Raw genomic sequence first — 17,433 nt, forward strand, 5'->3', positions numbered from 1 at the left:
CATTGGATATGCGCTTATTCTTCAATTTACAGGCAGAAAAGAAGGGAACCAGATGAGCCAGAGCCAAAGATGATAGTGCTGAGCTGTGTTTGGGCAGCGGCGGGAACAGTTTGATTCCCCTGGTATGTGTGTTCTGACAGGGATCAAAGCGGTCGGGGCAGAGGGGAGAGGGAGCTCCTTACCATTGAAGAAAGCAGGCATCTCCTCTGGCAAAGGGAGCGGTGAGAACTTATACTTGTTCCTCTCCAGCAAGCTCACTTCCTCCCTGCAACGCACAGAAAGGCCAAAATAACTAAACTCCCACTCATGTCAAATTGCCACAGACGCCGTTCGTGCAAATGAGGCGTGACTTCACGGCGTAGAGACAAAGAGCCGAGGCGTCACACACATTTGGAAAAGGTTGGAATATCCAGACGTGTTGGTTTTGTGTGTGTAACCCCCCCTCCGCCCCACACACACACACACATTAGTAATCTCCAGCACACTTTAAGGCCAAGGTAAAACTCCACACACTCACCCGGCCAGGCTTCTCCTCCATGTCTGATACGGGTCAAACAAACTCTCACACAGAAGGAGTCCGTGCTGCACCACCTGCTGCAGAGATGATTGCTCCCCATTTCCCTGTTTTAGCTGACACACACACACACGCACACGCGCACACACACACACACACACACACACACACACACACACACACACACACACACACACACACACACACACACACACACACACACACACACACACACACACACACACACACACACACACACACACACACACACACACACACACACACACACACACACACACACACACACACACACACACACACACACACACACACACACACACACACACACACACACAGATGCATTTTCAACTCTGACTTGTCATCAATGCACAACATTCCCACACAATGAGGAGAAGGTCAACTCCACACCCACTTCTGTTTTCACTGTGAACTAGTTGTGTTACTTCTGCGTATGAGGATGTCACCTTAGATAAACAGGCTGTCTAGCTTCTCTCCCTACACTGTGTATGACATGAGTGACCGCTAAATCATCCTCGCCTGTACAATATAATGAGCGTGCTGCAGAACCAAACCTGCCTCATAAATCATCTCTGTTTTGCTTGTTTACACGTTATAATGCCAATGCTGCGCCTTACCTGCTTCAAACAGAAGCTCAAAAGCTTGACAGTTTCAAATATAAATCCAGGGGTCTTGTCTGGGTCGATGTTCTCCATGTTCCTAAGAGGGAAACAGAAACTTCAGTGTATTCCGTGTTAGGAAATTGTCCACATGCTTGCCAAGCTCGCCATCTTTGGCCAAATACAAAAACTGGAATAGACTTGATGTACTTGTTCACTTGAGTTCCAATCAGAATCTCATATTCAAACCTTTCATCGTTTAAATTGCTTTAGATGAATGCATAGCAACTAGCAGGAAAAACTGTTGTCCTGCTATATGTAACTTTTCCCAGTGATGGTAATGATGAAGCACACAGCCTCAGGCCCTGACCTGCAGACAATGATGAAGAACTTGATGAGGAGCAGGGGGTGGGGGCTGCTGTTTTTCTCGGCGCCAGAGAGGTGCAGGGTGCTGTGCCATAGCTGGGTGCTGAGCAACAACAGGACATCTTTAGGGAGTAACGGCACCTCAGAGCTGCTCTCCTCCAGCCTGGACACAGGGAGAGGAGGGGAGGAGGGGAAGGAGGAAAGGAAGGAAGCAGTGGAAAAGCAGCAAAGGGCGATGTAACACTGGCCTTGTTTACACATACTCATAAACACGTCAAAATGATATCTCCGCAGCAGGTCAGAGGTCAAGCTGTTGGAAAATACCACCCAGCAGTAGCTCCTGACTGTGCAGTTTGTGTAAAATAAATAACAGTTGACCCACTCACCTCCGAGGCTCCAGTGAGTGAACATCAATGAGCCTCTCAAAAGAAGCCACGAACGCCTCCAGCCACTGCTGCAGATAGGCCTGGTCTTTCTGCAGGAGGAAGGACGGGACATGTCAGCTTCAGGCCTCACAAGCACCACATCAGTTAACAATATGGGAAATGTGTGCACGTGCATAAAAGATATCAATGAATATCTGTGAGCTGTGAGACACTTTGGCTCAAACTACGACTCTCACTAAACCTGACAGTTTCTGTAACAGGATGTTACACAGAGAGGAAGATGTGAGCCAATTCTTTTCCTTTTTCAAAACAGGCAGGTTCAACATGCCAAAACTGTGCATAGGAAGAGAGCAAGAAACGACACAATTACAGCATTCCTACAACTTTTTGAAGATGCCTTGAAATTGTGCAGGGATGTTTATTTGTACGCGAGCTTATCAGAGCGTTTATCTGCCACAGCGGTGTTACATATCCTGCCACTCTTCCCTCCTTAGATTACTCCCCCCGCATCTTACACCAGACTAAACACTGAAATATCAAACCAGTAGAAAAACTGCTCCTTCACACAATAAAGGCACAGGGAGCGCAAATAAACAAATGCTAAAGATCATTTCTGAGAAGTCAACAGTTCAACAGTCACAACACGTAGGAATGTGTAGGATGAAGCTGAACTTGCGTGGTGCTATCTTCATGTTTTCCACCAGAGACTGACTGAGTCATTGTACACAAATAACACACCGTAAACAGCACATGATAAAGTAATCCATCACTTACTTCCCCCTAAGATGACAAGTAGGTTAACTCACAACGAGCACTTGTGTACTGTAGCTGCTGCAGTCCCCATAGGATCGATTAGTTCAAAAGCAGCACCATGGAAATGACTTGCAGCACAGAGCTCAGCATGTCTAATGACGTACAGTAGCATCACAATGCAAATAGAACCAAGACTCTTGCAATGAATTCTAAAAATAAAACTACAAAAACACTCCAAAACCACTTATTTATACTGAGGCATTAAATGTACATTACCAACTGGCTTTCACTCGTGAGCCAGTCCATCTCTCATTGTATGTGGCTGAGCTGCGAGCCAGGTTCTCGTGAACATAGTCTCAGACGAGCCTTCAGTGCAGTTCTCAGCTCCACATCACTCCTGACAAAGCCGCAACGTCTGTCACGCTTCTCTCTCTGCTCCCAGCGTCGAGCAAGCCACCAGGAAATGACATGTCACTTTAACCGTAGCCTATTTCCTTCCTACTCGAACTCGGCCTCGTCAAACCCCTTCCTCTTCTGCTTCTAGTGCGGGTGGCGATACGAGGGTGGCCTCTACAACGACTTCCCTCTGCAACAACGAGGATCTGGGGAATGTTAACGCTTCCTAAATTTAGACCAACAAAGCGACGTCACAGGAGAAATGAAGCAATTGTTTGAAATTCAGGTCTCACTGTTGGAATGCAAGTCACCCACAAGGAAGAGGTGGAGTAGCTGTGGCTCACCCAGTTTGAGCCTGTGTTTGGCTGAGAAAACACAAAGCGTGACGACTGATAGGAACGTGATGAGAACACGTTCTAACTGCTAACAGAGTGATAACATCATAATAGGAAGAACATTTATCCATATTTCTAAGGTTTAAATCGTAGGACTGTACACCGTCACTGTAACACATGAAAATGAGTTCAACCTTAACGTAAAAACTTCCTCATACGATGTGAAAACAGGAAGCTGTGAACAACCTATTGTGTGCCTCTAACATCAGGACTATCAGGTACTTCTTGAGAACGCCACAGTGACATATTGCAACACCCTCTCAGCTTTGATTTATTCCAGTGTAATATCCTGTAAATGAACAACTGAATCCTCCCTCACATTAGTGAAGTGATAATTACAAGTCTGAAGAATGGCACAATGCTCTGTTGAAAGGCAACACCCAGCATGCAATACACCGTCGTTTAAGTCAGTCTACAGAAATTCTTAGTGTAGAAGGACATGAAGTAATAAGGGATATTTAAGCGACATTGACTCAACAATTCAGTTTATAACCCAGCAGAGTCTGATAATGAATTATCTCATGTATTTCTTTTATCTAAACATGCAATAAAAGGTCATATTTTTGGTTAGAACCCCTTGAAAAATGTTGTTGCTGCAGGGCCCATCCGTCTAAAATATTCACTTCGCTTCCACTATGACTACAATTGCATCCAGAGACACATCTGTGCATGTGGGGGGCCTGGTCGTGTGTTATTACAAACAGGACTGGCAGCGTCCTTGGGTTGGACGCTCGTCCTTGTCGCCGGGGAGGGTGGAGACACTATGAGCCTCTTGCTTATGGCAGTTACACCCTCACAGGTGAGGCTGGACTCCTGCAAGTCCTGCAGGTCGTTGCCGGTGTGAAGCGTCACAGTGGAGTTCATTTCTTTCTTTCTAACAGGCGACTAAGCAGCGCTCTCGTTTAAAAGCAGAGGAAGTTTTGTGGAATCTGGGGCACATTGTCCATTCTGGACGACCTCCAGGGTTTCATGTTTGGACCCCTTTCTGGTTACTTGGTTTAGTAATAAGCAGGATGATGGAACAAAGTGAGTCTGACAAAACTTGGTGGACGAATTGGGCATGGCTGAGTGAGGAACACATCCCAATGTGTCCAATCATTCCTTAACTTAACCAGAAAGAGCTTTTTTTAGTGGACAGTTTAGATTTCCATGAAGTATGAAGTATACGTATCCAACTATAAGTGCAATTTGGTTATAAGTCTCATTACTGCTTTAGAGCCTTGGCAGAGGTATTAGCTGTAATGTGTGCCTTTCTTCAGAAGTTAAACCTTCATTTAAAAAATGAAAGTTTCCAATAAGGAAGCATGTGAGCTCCTATGAAAGTAAACTCACAGGTAGGAAGTGAGACCAGTTTGATAAAGAGAAGTAAAACCCACCAAAACACACCAGGGCTCAGAAAATGTAAACCAATAAAACAAACAGACTTCTGGCTTTATGTGACTACTGTTTAAAAATGATGTCGAAAAATCATTTAGTTATGAAATCAGGATTGATAAACAGCTCTCAAGACACATCCTGCTACTGCAGAGTGTATGAAACTGTTCCTCCACACTGCCAAGAACAAATAGTGCAGTGACTCATCCATTGTGCATTGGGAAAAAGGCAAATTAAAGACACTATTGTAACAAATGTCACAAAGTAACCGTGAGTGACCGAGCTTTACAAATTGTGTCATTCATCTCCATCTTTCCCCTGCACATGGCCAGGCCAGGCCGAACAGCTGTGCCGCTCTCTGCTGCTTGACATTCTGCTTGGCTACAGCTTCCTGCACAAGCTAAAGCAAAGGGCACTTTGATTTTCCTGATTGGCCCTTCTGTTGGTAAACAGGGGAGGCAGGAGACATTTGGGAATTCAATCACAGGGCTCAACGACGGTCAGAGTGAGCTGCAGGGGAGCTTGTTGTTGCTGCGTCGCTCCTGCATATTCACAGCATGATCAGAAACAGCACGACGCCGCACAAACACTGTACTGATTTTAGATGAATGGCTGAGGAGGGAGAAACACCAGGAAATCTGAACTCTCGTCCCTGCAAGCAGAGAAGGCGGCATCACAGCTGTGTGGCGTTTAGGGTTGTAACTGCCGTCCATCTCCACTACAGGCATTAATTATCCCCTCCACCATCTCTGCAGACTAATTATCACAGGATAATCACACATAATTTCTCTGCCAGCCTGACACCTTACTGTAGCCTCACTGTGCTTTAGAGGCAAAAACAACAATGTCAAATGCAACAAAATGACAGCTGGCAGTCTACAATTGTGTGTGTGAGTGTGTGTCTCATGGTCTCACTGTACACTCATACACTACAGGCTTTAATTGGTGACATTATTACAATAACAATATTACAGGTCAATGAACTGCTATTATGTTCTGTACCTGTTCCTACCATCTAGAGCTGAAGGGATCCATTCCTCAATCAATTAATCAACAACAATTCATAAAGAAGTAATAATTCAGGCCATGTAATAGCAGAAATCAAACATGATTACAGCTTGTCAAATATGAGGCAGTGTTGCTTTTCATTGTAAATTCAAAAGCATTTCCCATCATTTAGTATAAGAGAGAATTAGAATAGAAGAGTTATTCTAACTCTTGCATAACCCTGGAAAATGTACAAGCATGTTCTACAATAAAAATACACTTTAGGTCCAACAACAACAAAAGCTTTTGGGTAGTTTCGGACACGATGTGACAAGTCATCCAACTTCCTCACTGATTAGATCAGACTCCACAGACTCTCAGTCCTGTTACCTGTCAAGCATGAACATTTGATGATGGCCTTAAAAAAACATTCTCCGACTAAAGATACAGCGTGATGATAAATCTGCCAGTAGGGTCGGTACAACTCCCCCAGATGAGCCACACACATGTACTGTAAACAGCATGAAGGGCTTAAACAACTCAGAACATGGCTCGTGTCGGTGAAATGCCTGATTTCAAATAAATTTTAGGTCAAAATATCTATATCACAATGGCCTTTTGGTTCGTCTCCAAGGCCTTGAACCTCAGCCGATCTAAAAAGCCTAGGGTGTGGGATTTCTTGCACAATCAGAGGAAGCAAAGCTCCTTCATCACTGACAAGCCTAAGCAAGTTTCCCCCTCTTAAATGCAGAAAGACTGCTGTGATATTAAGTACACAAACACAATACAATCTAATTTGACAATTTGTCACAGCTCTTAAACTGATTTTCTTGTACCTGTAGGGTCTTACTTGTACTCGCTTACTGATTAATTCTTCATTACCAATCTAAAAAGAATGAATGAGCGAGTGTGGGAGGAAGCGTATTGAGCTGATGGCACATATGAGGACATATTCAGGAATATTTCCAGCGTCATTGTGAGATACTTTGCAGGGTATATAGCCAAATGCTTGGGTGTGTGTTTGTGACTCAGAGTCTCAGGCTTTTGTTGCCAATGGACCAGTAAAGGTTTGTGTGTCGCACAAATGAAATGTACAGTACTCGCTCAGCCCTAGGCATATGAGTCAATTAGATTCATATGTAGAGAGCAAATCTATTGTATATTTTAAATGATGATATTTTCAGTGATAACCTGAATTACTAGCAGACAACAATAACGTCGCACACACACACAGAGGACCACACAGACCAGTTTGAACGTCTATTGAATGTCTATTGTTCATTGAAGTGGTTATGTTGCCTTAAGCTTCCAGCCCAACGAAAGCTATTATGTTCTACTTAGTCACATAAGGTGATGACATTTTACAGAGAGCTCAATTAAACTCTCCTCCTCTGCCATCGCTCACTTCTGCTCGGAAATGATTGCAGCACATTTGTTCTATCATTAAAAAAACGTCTTCATTGAAAATCGGAAATATCTGTTGAATATGTTTATATAGTGAGAAAAAATTAGTTATTTTATTTTGGAGGGAAGGCAAACCAAGAGGCAGCTCAGTAAGGAAACTCTCCCAGTAATAGAGATGCTAGCAAGGTGTCAGCACCAGATTTAAGGCAGACACACACATAAGGCAATAACTGACTCCCCTGCAGAGGATCGCTGCCTTAGTGTGTGCAGCACCATGGCTCAGGTCAGATGAGACGTCTCCAAGGGGATAATAAACACTCTCCCTCTGTCAACAATGACCACTTTGATGATAAATGTTTGAGGAGGTGATTCACATCTGTTCAATCTTGTTACCCGATTAATGCACTTTTCCATTCAAAGCTTTTACTTTGAAAGGCTTCCCAGACAGTAAGCAGCCTGTATTAAAACAAAGCTCTAGAGAGATGCCTACTAGAAAACACCCTTACTCTAGGACTCAGCTGGATACCTGATTATAAAACTAAGGGACACTGGTCCTTGAGCTCTATTGTGATGAGAATAAGAGAGAAGCTCATACAGAACACAAGCAAGTTCGGCCTGTCCTCGGGTATGGAAACAGATTGCAAACGTATTAAATATTAATAGTTAGCTAATTGATTCATAGGCAAACCGTCTGTGTCCTTCAAAAGGAGACATGACTTGAAAGCATGAGCCAATATTCTTGTTACAATAAGTTGTTTACAATCTTACAAGTATTTGTACTTCAGCTACACTGCAGCCTGATAAACACTTAATGTTTGACCCCATAAAGATATTGATATTTGGGAGAGAAAGAAATACCGGCCAAAGATAATATGACAAATATATCAATACTGAACTGGGACAAATCCCTGCCTATGAAACATCATGTTCAGTGGTTTCGCTTTGCGTCTCGACACATACCAATACAAACACAGATATGCTCTGATCTATACTGATAAGCCAATATTGCCTGATAATATATGATGATATCAGCGCAGTATTTTACAAGCTCACACCCACGCAGTGGCAGGATGTACACACAGAACAAGTTGAGATATTTTCAACAAGAAAAACTAAACTCCTCAGTTAGAATGATTGCGAATAAAACTTTTTGAATGTTGTCTATGTTCTATATTATTTGTGAAATCAACCACAATTTCCATAGATTCTAAGTTTCGATTCCCTGCAGGAATTTCCTGATTTGTCTGATGTCCACTAGGGGGCGTTTTTTAGTACCACCAGGCATACATGTAGCACAGTTTGAGAACCACTGTTGTAGAAGCCTGGTTTATAGTGTATAGGGCAGCATAGGCCTATAAATAATTTTATTTTAGTGAAATAACATAAGAATATATATACTTAAACATTTATCCACAGCCTGGTTAATAAGTGAGGCAAATATAAAACACAGGAAGTAGTCTCGCTATCACCTGTGCTCCAGGACAGGTACACAAACAAACACACTTCTTTAACTTTAACTGGAATATTCCTCTTAAACTATCCACACACCTTCCATCTTTTCATGCGTTAAAAAGCACAGGCATACACTCAAATATGACCGATCTCCATTTTTTGGGGGGGTCTGATGAGGACAATCTAGGTAAACACGGCTACAAAAATGAGCTAAGATCGTTAACGACCTCACAGAGAATGGAACAACAACCGCCACAAACGGGCAGTAAACGCGTGTGAAGCACAGCGGTTATGGTTGCAGGGTGGAAAGTTCAGAGCCTGCGGGGACAACAGGTGTCACCGTCAGCTCTTCCGCACTCACCTTGGTGTAGAATAACATCCACAGCTCGTACAGCTTTTCCTTCGATGCCATTCCACCGCCCTTGTGGTTATTCATGATCTCTTCTGTGAAATAATCCACTTAACTTGTAGACATGATCGCCGCTTCAAGTTGTTTCCAGAAGGAGAAGAAGAAGAGAGGAGGACGCGGCGTTACGCACCCGGGAACCATATTCCTGCCGAATTCAGGCGCAAACCGCGTAAAGTGGGTGTCGTTTTAATGTCGACGCGTAAAGTTGGAGAAGGAACACATGAGCACGATGCGATCACTGTCGAGTCTACGCGGCGGAGGAGGAAAACGCGTGGAAATGCGCGTCTGGAGGAACACCTATGTCCGCATTTAGACCGAGCGTGGCGGTGTATGAATCCTATTGGAGAGAGTTCCCACGGAAGCCACAGATGCCATCCGTGAAACAACTCCAGTCAGTCAGTACGCTCCTGCATGATGTATGTGTGTGTGTGTGTGTGTGAGCTCCGCAACAGGCGCAAATCATCAACTCGTCTCTCACTGAGTTGACTGGAGATCAGGCTCACAGGTAGGCTGGTGTTCTTAAAGACACACGCACGCACGCACGCACGCACGCACGCGCACGCACACACACACACACACACACACACACACACACACACACACACACACACACGAGCACAGCCTCGCTCAGCTGATGGGAGGAAGCCTGGAGAATGGAGTCAGATGGAGGTTTCATCTATGCAAAAATAATCATCACAGCCACATAAAGAATCCGTAGTTTGTTCTAATGAAAGTATGTTTACAGCAAACACGTTCAGCAAACATATTAGAGATGAAATAATAAGTTTTGCTCAATAATTCATAATGATATCTTGATATAGAGCTCTGAGAAAATATAATGTCTCTGTAGCGCCTCCTATAGGAAGACCTTTGACCTTCATTGTTATTATTATTAGTAGTAGTAGTAGAAGACAGTAGTAGTATATTTCAGTCAAATATGTGGAACTTGTTCAATTTAAAGAGCAATGATTTGTCAGTGTTGTTATTTTTCCATTGTAACATTGTTCAGTTTTATGCAAGAACCTTCCTTTCCTGTTTCTAGTTTCATGAAAAGCTCATAATCGTTTCCTATTTTTATTTTAAATGGAAGAATATCCTATTAAATATTCTTTTTATACTTTGTAATCTGTAACGTTGTGACCTAATTGTGTCTTATTATGTTAATAAGATGTTAAATTCAGACTGTAATACATATATGAGTTCAAAATGCCGTAGTACTCAAAAAGAAATATTCAGCAATTTTCTTTTTCTGTTATTAGCACAATAACTTCACAGCTGGCTAAATTCCATTTCACTGTCCGTTCCAGGTCTCTTGGCTATTGTGCACGCTGGCCCGACACACCTAAATGGAATGCAGCCAGTAGTAATGTTATCATTTACACCTGAGCTCTTCCTGCAAAAGTTCAATTCACAATGTCAAAGTCAAATGGTCTATTGTATTCACTTTAAATAAATGATGATCGGGTTTGGACCATGCTTTACTGGTGCATGCTGGGTAACTTAACATTTTTAACAGTTTTAACACAGAACCTAGAGTAAAATACTGTCATCAGTTGAACTTAAGTTATGTAGGCTGCTTTGATACTTAATATTATTTATTCCTGTGGCTTTCCTAAGGTTTCAATAACATGTAAAATGAAGTGCAGATTTTCTGTTCTGAACTCTTGTCTGTCCCATTTATCGCTGCCGGGCTTGTGTTGTACTTAAATTGAACTGTGACGTTCCTATCACCTGTGACACAGCCTGGTTTGCTTTGTTAATGTTGGTTGTTGAAGGATGGACACAGAGAGAGAAACTCTGCCGTATTGCCATGGTGATGGCCTACATTCCTTACCAGGACCCAAGAGTGTGATGACAATGTGCCAGTCTGTCCCCTTAATCATTGGGAATATGAGGATCCTATGCATATGTAAAATGATTAGAAATTGTCTCGAACAAACGCTGTTATATAAAATAAATTCAAGGAAAACACAAAATGATCTACATGTTCAAAACACAGGAGTCATTTACTTATATGTATTTGTAAAATTAAGGGCCTATTACTTCAGGAACCACGTTAAGCAAACAACACATCTGAAATCAATCACCTTTTGGCACATTTTCCAAACAGAGCACAAAAACATTACACGAGCAAACGACAACACTTATCGATGTGCTCGGCCGTCGCTTGTGCAGCCTTGGTGCCTTTGAGGCTGTTAGTGGATGTCAGAGCGAGCGGATCGTCGTGTGGAAGCAGACATGGAGCGCAGCGCGTCGCTACAGGAACAGGCCCTGAAGAGGAAGGAGAGGCTCAAAGCTCTGAGAGACAAGAAGCTCCAGGTAAACGACTCATGTTCCCACCAGAGACCCTAAAAACGAATCATATCTGAGGAGAAAACACGCCATTCTAATGCCGGCTTGGCTAAGCTAGTTAGCTTTGTTTGGCTACCTAGCGTTAGCATGTGAACGTAGCAAACAACTTCTACATGTGCGCCCTGGATTTGCTGTTATGCCCCGTGTGAAGTATAAGTGTTTACTTGTACGCACATAGATTAATTGCTTGAAATATTTCTAGTTCTTTGTTGTATTATAGTAGTTAGTCATGTTTGTCCCGGTGAGAAGCTAAACCTTAATGATGCTAATCTCAATGCTACAGGGACAGAACCATTCAATGAGGATTCGGCACTCATTTACGAATCTGACCATCTTTCAAAACAAACACGTTTAATTATTGTCTGAGTTAGAGCAGTTATACATTATACTACATCCTCATTGGTCAAACCGAGCCTAACATGTCATAGGTTTGGAGAGTCTATTAAACAATGGAGATTATATCATTTCAATGTGGTAGGAATTCATTAATCTCTTTGTCCTCTAGAATATAGAGGAACTTTACAAATGGGTCATATTTGGAGAAATGTAATCGATTTATCTTGTAGCTTTGGGTACACTTTTATAACTTATACTGTGTAACTAGTGGGAGGTGAAAGTCCATGCAAATTAAGATTTAAGATACTTTATTTGTCGTGCAAATGTCTCCACTGGTGGAAAACAACAAGAAAGGATAAGATTTGGGATTGATGCAACTCAACTATCGGGGTCGATTGGTGGAGCTGGGTTGAAGTATCATTAACTCAGGTCAGGGAGAACCGAATGAGGAAGCTGGCATCTAACCTTCCTCAGCCTGTGTTTGCTCACAGCTCTACACAGCCTCCTCCAGGGCCAAGAGAGCTGGCAGCTGCGCGAAAGCTCTCGTTTAAGGCGATGAGGAAAGTGCTGCAACGGCTGATAGTAACAATAATAACTTTGGAAACAATTGCAGCATAGCTTTGATTGATATTGTTTTGTCCAATAGCCAACATAAAGCTAAGAGGAAGACCCTGCTGTGCTACAGCGGTGGAAAAGGGACATTCATCACAGCAGGAAGTGGAGGAAAGGAAACGATAAAGAGCCATTACTTAGTTTGGTCTGCGCTGATGCTCCATGTTGACAATCCCTCAGTTTTGCTTATTCATTCTTCTTGCAACAGGAAGTCTGTTTGTATACCTGGGCCTCTGTTGAGGCAGCGAGCCGGTGCTGAACAGAAGCACGTCGGCCTCCGTATCACTGTTTGACAAACTGACTGTTTGACATCCCGAAAGCCTTGGATTGTTTTCCCTCTGCATTGCACTTCAAGAATCAGTCAGTCAGTCAGTTCCACACACCCCCAGATTGTTCCAGCAGGTGGACAGGAAGCCTCTTCAGGAAAGTGCCAGATGGGAGGGGCTCCATATCCTGTGTTAGAACTTTACACTTAGGTGGCGGGGTCGATGTTTTATTGACCTACTTTCAGCATTTTCATGTAGTTCATTGCACTCATCCATTGTATACAAAGGCAATAGCTTTTTGTATTCCTGAGGTCTGAACTGTGTGTTCAGGTAATCTAACTTCTCAAATGGTTTGTTCGGTTTTACCACCCAGCGCTTGTTATTGAGCATGAAGTGATTTATTGATGTCATTGACCAGGGCCGGTCCCAAACCCTAATGCTCTTCCTGTATGACGCAGACTTGGTTCCAAATGTAAATGAGCTCTTTGACTCTCAAATGCGCCCACACAGTAAACAGATGTAGGATTTCTTTTTAAATGTTGTTTACCTATGCAAATATATAGGAGCCCTATGTGTAGAACTGTAGTGTGTCAGGGGGGCAGGTGCATAGCTCTGTTTCAACCCAGGACGCTTTTAGTTTGCTTTCGTATTGTGTTTGTCGGCTCAATGTTGTGGGTTTGGAGTCTAGCTCAGTGTGTTGTTTTCCCTATATTTCCTTTCACTCTATCTGATGATCTAGTGAAGTAAAAACGGCATAAAAGTCATCTTAATCATAGGGTTGTTCAGAGCATTTGGGCTCTTTGTTTTTAAATGTTAATATGATTACTGTCGGCCTAACGCAGATTAAATTCTGCTGCTTGCGGGTGCTGTTTGGACAGCATTGTTCTGTAAATGAACGTAATTGTAATGTTTGTTTGGTAACAGGGCCGGGAGCTGGACGATGGGGAGCCGGAGAGTAAAAAGGCCACGAGTGAAGAGGCTGCAGAGGAGAGGCACAGGTGAGATCATGACGCCACACAACACGACTCCAGCCCTGAGTGTTTGTCAAACTATCTCCTCTTTATCTGAACGCCATCTTGGCTGGATCGCTGCTCAAATATCCTCCGGCTTACTTTACTTTGACAGTCGGTAGGAAGGAGCAGCCATCTTTCCTGTCCTGCAGGAGTTTATATTTAATAAATGTGCAGTAGGGACGCTGAGGGAGTGCCACTGTACTTCCTCCAGTGGAACAGGATAGATCTCTCTGCTGAGAGTGTAAACAGCCTTGGAGATTTAGAGCCTGGCTCACGTGTTCGTCTGAGGAGAGAACATGTCGCTGCTGAATCTCCTCTGCTTGGTTTCTTACAGGAGTCATGTTAAGTGTTTGAGCCTGATGGACCTTTAGCCAGTAATATTTCATTTACATGGGAGGTCAGATTTCCAAACTATGAATAAAACATGATAATCGGCCTGTTTTTCCTTAAAGTGAGTCCTATTTAAATGAAGGACTGAGCCACAGACTGAAGACACCAAAACACCTTGTGCGTCAAGTTGCGCACGCTCCTCTTCCTCCTCTCCTTCCACAACAGACTTCATCATTCTGTTTACATCTCACAATGACACAAAGCTTCCTAGCTAGTTGTCATATTGTGCTCAATATGAAATAACATTAAAAGCAAATGAAAAGACATTAAATTGTCCGAATAGTGTGTGTGGCTTGTGTGTAAATGAGAAGACTGAAGCGGCGTGCAGCTCTTCTTGCTGTGTGTGACTGCGACAGGTACCTTGGTACCAGTCTAAACACTGCTGCTGCCGCTCCTCCTCCAGCGTCTACTGTAAACAGTGTGAGAGGGCCAGAGTCGGTTCAGACCTCCGAATCCATCTTTGCCACCCTTTGATGTGACGTGTGTGTGTGTGTGTATAAAGCTGAAATATGTAAACACTCATCAGTTTTGGGTGCATCAAACCAGGAGAGCACAGATTGGCCAGATTGCTATGAAAGCCCATGCTGCATTTGCTCCCGGGAGGATGAACCAGGAGGGAGTGTGCCTGTAGCGCCACCCTCAGGTCACATCCTGGTCACATCCAAGCCTGTACACAAGAAATCCACTGGTTAGATTGGGAATATGTTTGTGGTGGATATTCCTGATCCCCAGAGGATGAACCCCACTCACTGTTTGGACCCTCTGGCATTTCCTCTGTCGTCATGCTCAAACAGCCGCTCATACTTAATGTTTGTATTCTGCTGCCCTTTTGAATCCGATAGTTCCTGGACTTCTTTAATGCCAACCTGAGATCAGACTTACATGCGTGTGTTTGTCACGTCTGCTGCTACAATGTGGATGAGTGTTAAAGACTGAAGTGGTGTTTTTCCATCGGCTAAATATAACCATCCAGACATGTCTGGGCAAGGCACAGTTGCTCTTATTATTCCCTTCATTTACTTTGTTTTTGTCTGACCGACCGCAGGAGTCTTTGGCAGATGCAGTGATATGACAGGAGCCTTAAGCACAGAACTTTTAACTATAAGTATGCAGTTATTCTGAGGCATGGTTGCTAAGTTTTAGCTCAGAGAAGTAGAAGAAAGGAGGCAAAGACCGACTGGACTAACTGGACTTGACTCAGACAAACAGAACATGTCCAGCATTCCTGCCCATGCCCATATATAGGCATTGGCGTGTGTGCTGTCGGGCAGCGGGCCTGCGGGCCTGCGGGCCTGTGATAAATGTGCCGAGCGTGTAGCCTCATCACCATCCCATGTTATGTTAATCTCAGAACAGCTGACATCTCCGCTGCTCCGCCTCACTTTGTGCCGCAACAATACGTTACCTGTTGCTCCAGCTCCTCGGTACAATCCACAGAGACGTCATCTAAGCTTGCCAAGCATTCCACTTTGTACGGTCGTGCTGAAAGATTGTACAATTCAACATCAAGGAAAACATTCCTCAGCTGCCGTCCCCTTAGTTTATCCCTCAGAGCAGGTGGGACATGTTAATCAGACGTGTCCACACAAATACAGAGGGACATTATCCCCACTTCTCAACCACCAACAACCTCAGCTAGGCGTGCAGCTGTGTAGGGTCTGCAGATGGTCTTTTATGTCCTTGGTTGAATACATTTGTCTACACTGCCACCTCCTGGAGTTTAATCTGTGTGAGAGTAAGACAGTGTTGAAGACTGTATTTGCCATCTATGTACTCTATTCCTATAGACTCTATTTATTTTCTCTCCCTCCTCAGAGAGCTCAAGTTAAGGAACTACACTCCAGAGGATGAAGAGCTGAAGGAGAGGCAGGTTCCCAATGCCAAACCTGCATCAGGTGAGAACTCCGGACCTCATAAGCAACTAACCCAGCAGACTGGGTTGCTCAAGTGGCTCCAGTTGCTGTGGTCAAACGATTGCCTGATGCATATTCTTCTTTTGCAGTGGAAGATAAAGTAAAGGACCAGTTAGAGGCAGCCAATCCAGAGCCCATCATTGAAGAAGTGGTGAGTACCCTCTGTTGTCTTCATGGGATTTCTCTTGTTGGATCAGCTGTGGCCACCATATTCAGTTGTTGTTGGTTGTTTTCTTTCAGGATTTGGCCAACCTTGCCCCAAGGAAACCAGACTGGTGAGAGCTCTGGAGAGATGGAATTCACAAACGGGTTCAAGTCCTGTCTTAACTCGAACACGTGTAGTTTCTGACATTTGCCTTGACGTTGCGATTCTGTGTGCAGGGATCTGAAGCGTGACGTGGCAAAGAAACTGGAGAAGTTGGAGAGGAGAACGCAGAGAGCCATCGCCGAACTCATCCGTTAGTAATCTCCTATATCGCGCTCTGGCATGTTGTGATTTGCTTCTGCCTCGTTCTGCCATCATCGTGTCCGGGCTCGGCAGGCTTGTTTTTTAGGCTAATTGCTTTGCGGTTTCCAGGCTCCAGAGGATTGAAACATTCTGATATCAATAATGTGATTCTCCAACAACGCATGCTCCACTTTCTAAAAATAGAAACACTTCAGAAGAACACAAACAGATTGAATTGTAAAATGCGATGGTGTTGTGAACTGATGACTCGTTCCCACTTCATTTTGCATACATTAACTCACTCCTTTTACTTTGGTGTTTACTTTGATGCTTTAAACAGTTCTTAATTAAATCCATTTTACTTGTGAATGATTTGACACAATAGCAACACTGGGCCGTCTTCTTGTGGACCAATCTCTGTGTGCGTTACTATAATATCCTGCTACACAACGCTACAAACAATGGCAGGGAATCTGTGCTGCATCTAATTGGTAGCTAAACCTCAGCTGCAGGGTCAGCCGGTGATTGATGCGCAGTAATCACATCGATGGATAGTAATCACAACCGTGTGTGTCTGTGTTTCCAGGGGACCGACTCCGAGGCAGCGAGGACGAGTTGGCAGGAGCTGTGGGAGCTGTAGGAGCCGAAGAAGGAGACTCAGACTGAGCCCAGGACAGAGTAAACTGTGAAGTTTGAGTGGAACAGTGTGGTGATTATTACTGGAAGCTTCGGATCACAGCCTCACTGTGCTCGGGGAGAGACGGTCCATGCCACAGCTGCAGAGAGCAAAGTTGTGTTTCCTTCTCATCACCAACTCTTTGTTTCTTTAGTGAATCCTGCCAAAAGCTTTCACCACTCTGCTACTGTACATGACGCATTGTAACAATTCATTTGTTATTGTTGTAATTTTTTATATTTCCAAGTAAAATATTGTGAATTTTGCAAACATCTGTCATTATTTTTTAGTAATACTTTGGTCGCTGGGCATCAAATAAGAGAGACATTTTTAAATGCATCATATTTATTCAA

The 17,433-nt window shown here is 43.6% G+C and overlaps 2 protein-coding genes across 5 annotated transcripts in view; one reads left to right on the forward strand and one right to left on the reverse strand.

Moving 5' to 3' along the window:
- nbeal2 (neurobeachin-like 2) overlaps positions 1 to 9,500 on the reverse strand; it is a 30,367-nt gene extending 20,867 nt beyond the window's left edge. For 3 of the 4 annotated variants that reach the window (XM_076153685.1, XM_076153683.1, XM_076153682.1), the window contains exons 1-6: positions 9,027 to 9,500; positions 1,905 to 1,993; positions 1,523 to 1,681; positions 1,171 to 1,252; positions 518 to 630; positions 183 to 265 (exon numbers count right to left, since the gene is read on the reverse strand). In XM_076153685.1, coding sequence (XP_076009800.1) covers positions 183 to 265; positions 518 to 630; positions 1,171 to 1,252; positions 1,523 to 1,681; positions 1,905 to 1,993; positions 9,027 to 9,101 — 601 coding nt within the window. In that variant the 5' untranslated portion in view covers positions 9,102 to 9,500. Of the gene's footprint in view, positions 1 to 182; positions 266 to 517; positions 631 to 1,170; positions 1,253 to 1,522; positions 1,682 to 1,904; positions 1,994 to 2,933; positions 3,246 to 9,026 lie in introns of those variants that run through there. The other variant, XM_076153684.1, reaches the window with a different exon arrangement.
- A 1,752-nt stretch (positions 9,501 to 11,252) lies between these two features.
- ccdc12 (coiled-coil domain containing 12) lies at positions 11,253 to 17,350 on the forward strand. The gene is made up of 7 exons (XM_076153659.1): positions 11,253 to 11,393; positions 13,565 to 13,638; positions 15,859 to 15,938; positions 16,046 to 16,107; positions 16,197 to 16,231; positions 16,338 to 16,414; positions 16,991 to 17,350. The coding sequence occupies exons 1-7, from the start codon at positions 11,277 to 11,279 to the stop codon at positions 17,068 to 17,070; spliced, it is 525 nt and encodes a 174-aa protein (XP_076009774.1). The 5' UTR covers positions 11,253 to 11,276; the 3' UTR covers positions 17,071 to 17,350.
- Positions 17,351 to 17,433: the final 83 nt, after the last annotated feature.

The sequence above is a fragment of the Genypterus blacodes genome, unplaced genomic scaffold (assembly GCF_046128005.1).
Source record: "Genypterus blacodes isolate CSIRO-AG114 ecotype Tasmania unplaced genomic scaffold, CSIRO-AGI_Gbla_v1 ptg000059l_1, whole genome shotgun sequence".
Lineage (NCBI taxonomy): Eukaryota > Metazoa > Chordata > Actinopteri > Ophidiiformes > Ophidiidae > Genypterus > Genypterus blacodes.